The sequence below is a fragment of the Papaver somniferum genome, chromosome 7 (assembly GCF_003573695.1).
Source record: "Papaver somniferum cultivar HN1 chromosome 7, ASM357369v1, whole genome shotgun sequence".
Lineage (NCBI taxonomy): Eukaryota > Viridiplantae > Streptophyta > Magnoliopsida > Ranunculales > Papaveraceae > Papaver > Papaver somniferum.
In genome coordinates, this window is record NC_039364.1 from 161,202,449 (window position 1) to 161,205,326 (window position 2,878).

Genomic DNA, 2,878 nt, shown 5'->3' on the forward strand with positions numbered 1-2,878 from the left:
ATATTTCACAACCGGTTCACATTGCATAACATGTAATCCGATTTTCGTCATCTTTTTTCCTGTGTCATTTCGTCTCCACAATCGGATTACATATATACGTAAATGAACTGGTTGTGAACTTCGTGTATTTTACTTGAACATCCAAGTGAAGGAATCGGCATATGTACATCACCAACAAAAACCGATTTTGGTCACGTGCCCATCGCGCAAAAAATTTACTACAATTGGATTATATGGTGATGAACAATAACCGATTATGATACCCAATTTTGGAATTTTACCCAGAATCGTTTTATGTGGTGATATCGAATAAACCGATTCTGGGAATTTATTTTGAATTTTTTTTCCCTTTGTGGGTGATCGAGACGTGCAAATACATGTTTGTAGATCGTTACAACTCATACCTGTTTATTTGAAGCATTATCACCTTCTTCTTCCCGACGATATTGTTCTTGTGCTTGGATAATATCCTCAAGCATTATTTGGTTGACATGCTCTTCTTCATTCAACAAATTATCCAATTTGGTAGGATCGAAATCATGATTATCAGATGCACCCACTTCTTCATCACTACTAGAGTCTTCATCGTCACTATAAAGTTTCATTTTTGCTAAGAAAAGCACAAACCCTAGTTTTTTCTTTTATCCCTTTACTTCTTCTTTCCCTCCAAACCTTAAAGAGGAAATGAATTTCTACTCTAATCCTAACACTATAATCAAACTCAAACACTAATTAATTTAACTAATACTAACTTAATTAATCATCACTAATGAATAAGGGCATATTATGCATTAACATAAATAGGAGGATAAGGGGTTTCTAGAGATTACTTCTTAATGATCCTTTTTATTTTTTAGTCATATGCCCCAATTAATCCTATAGGCCCCAATTTAGCCAGGTAAGATTTCCATGGCGGGTGTGAGGCTTGAATAAGGTAGAAAATGGATGGAACAATCACACGGGAAAGAGTCGTCTAGAGTTAAAATCCTTCAGGGAGGTACTCATCCTCACCATTAATGGCAGCACAATCTTTTCCCTGTAATCTTGCTTAATTTAATTAATCTAATTATTAACATTAATTAATTATTGGGATAAGGGATTTTGGAATTAGTATTTGACGACCTGATTTTTTATCAGATTGTGAGCCCTCAAAAGCAAAAATTTAGAGCCCCTCTAATAGGCTTCACAGATAAATATCATCAAATAAAATTGTAAATCATCACAAAATACAACCATAAACCAAAAAGCACAGAGAAACAAGGGAATGAACATCCGAGAGCATTGATCAATCAAGTACTAGATTTAGTTATGCTCCACTATAAAATATTTGTATTATTTGCAAAGCAAGAACTAAATAGTTATGCAAGAAAACCAAGAAACGCATCAACCCCCTATACAGCGATCAATCATCGTAAACCAAATTAGTTAGCTTCGCACACACCCCACCAATAGCCATTGCAGTGTTCGGTAGAACAACAATGCCTTTTGTACAAGTATCCACAATTCTCACCCACAGAGTTGACAGTAAAGGTACATCCGCTACCTCCTCCCGGTCCACCAATTGCTGCTCCCGCTGCTGCCCCATGGGCACCCACAGAAACAAAAAGTACTGAAAAGATCATAACGATCAGAAGAAAGAAACTCGTGAATCGTTTGCCTCCCATGGCCTAAAGTCTCTAAAGAATTTCTTGTCTGAATCTTTCTTGATTGATGATGAGTAAACTGTTTTTCAAGAATGCTCTCATGTGTATCTGCCTGGGCTTCACACTCATTTGAGAAATTATATACTAGTATAAAATTTCTTTTATCAAACAATTATTGGCGCATTAAATGTTTAGCAAAGTCAGCTTATTGTTGATTGATTACAAGGAAACTTCGACTCGACTAGAGGCGGATTAAAAATGACCGTCCAAATATAGTCTCTTATCAAATCGGATCAGTAGCAAAACGGTCTGACAGCTGATTCGAAATCGTTGTCCAGATCACATCCGAGTCAAATCGGATCAGTAGGCCGCTTTATACGCTTTTTTTGTTTCTTCTCTTATTTACTGCCTATAGGCCCCATTCCCCCCAGTCTCAGATACCAGAACCTCCCCTGTAACCAGCCAGCCACCATGGAAGGAGGAGCAGGAAGAGGGGTAATGTCCCAACCCCAACAACAACCACCACCACAACCAGGTCAAGATCAAACTCAACAACAACAACAACAGAAAGTGGTAGTGGAGAGATTAAGTCAAGGAGTACAACAACAACTAAATCTGGAATCAGTTAAAACAAGAGCAATTGGTCTATTCAAAGCAATTTCTCGTATCCTAGAAGATTTTGATGCCATTGCTCGTACAAATTCTGTTCCTAAATGGTACTATTCATTCTTACCTCGATATTCTTCTTGTTGCAATTTTGAAATTAGGTTTTGTTTCTTTTCTTACTTGTTGTCTTATATGTGTGTGATGAATTGACTAACTGAGGTTTTGATGACAGGCAAGATATGTTGGGGCAATTTTCTATGGTCAATTTGGAGCTATACAATATTGTAGAAGATATCAAGAAGGTTTCTAAAGCATTTGTTGTTTATCCAAAGAATGTTAATGCAGAGAATGCAACAAGTAAGTGATTTCGTATCTCCTTCATACACTCCAACTTGTTTATGCATCTAGTGTCCACTTTGATTATTGTTTGCGGGAAAAACTTGTTGGTGAATTAGACATGCTTGATATACATAAATACACGGTTAGGACTTTGTTTATGCATAATGTTGGGAATAGTATTTGTTTCTCAATGTCGAGTAGTCTTTTTTACTATGATTAGCTGAGAAGAGAAAGTGAGGTGTCAAGGGGTTTTATACAATGGCGGAATGATTCATTGGGGGTGGGTGGGG

General features: G+C 36.9%; 1 protein-coding gene across 1 annotated transcript in view; it reads left to right on the forward strand.

Moving 5' to 3' along the window:
- The first annotated feature begins 1,898 nt into the window (after nucleotides 1–1,898).
- LOC113298923 (mediator of RNA polymerase II transcription subunit 8-like) overlaps nucleotides 1,899–2,878 on the forward strand; it is a 14,482-nt gene continuing 13,502 nt past the window's right edge. The window contains exons 1-2 of the mRNA XM_026547805.1: nucleotides 1,899–2,359; nucleotides 2,482–2,606. Coding sequence (XP_026403590.1) covers nucleotides 2,115–2,359; nucleotides 2,482–2,606 — 370 coding nt within the window. The 5' untranslated portion in view covers nucleotides 1,899–2,114. The remainder of the gene's footprint in view (nucleotides 2,360–2,481; nucleotides 2,607–2,878) is intronic.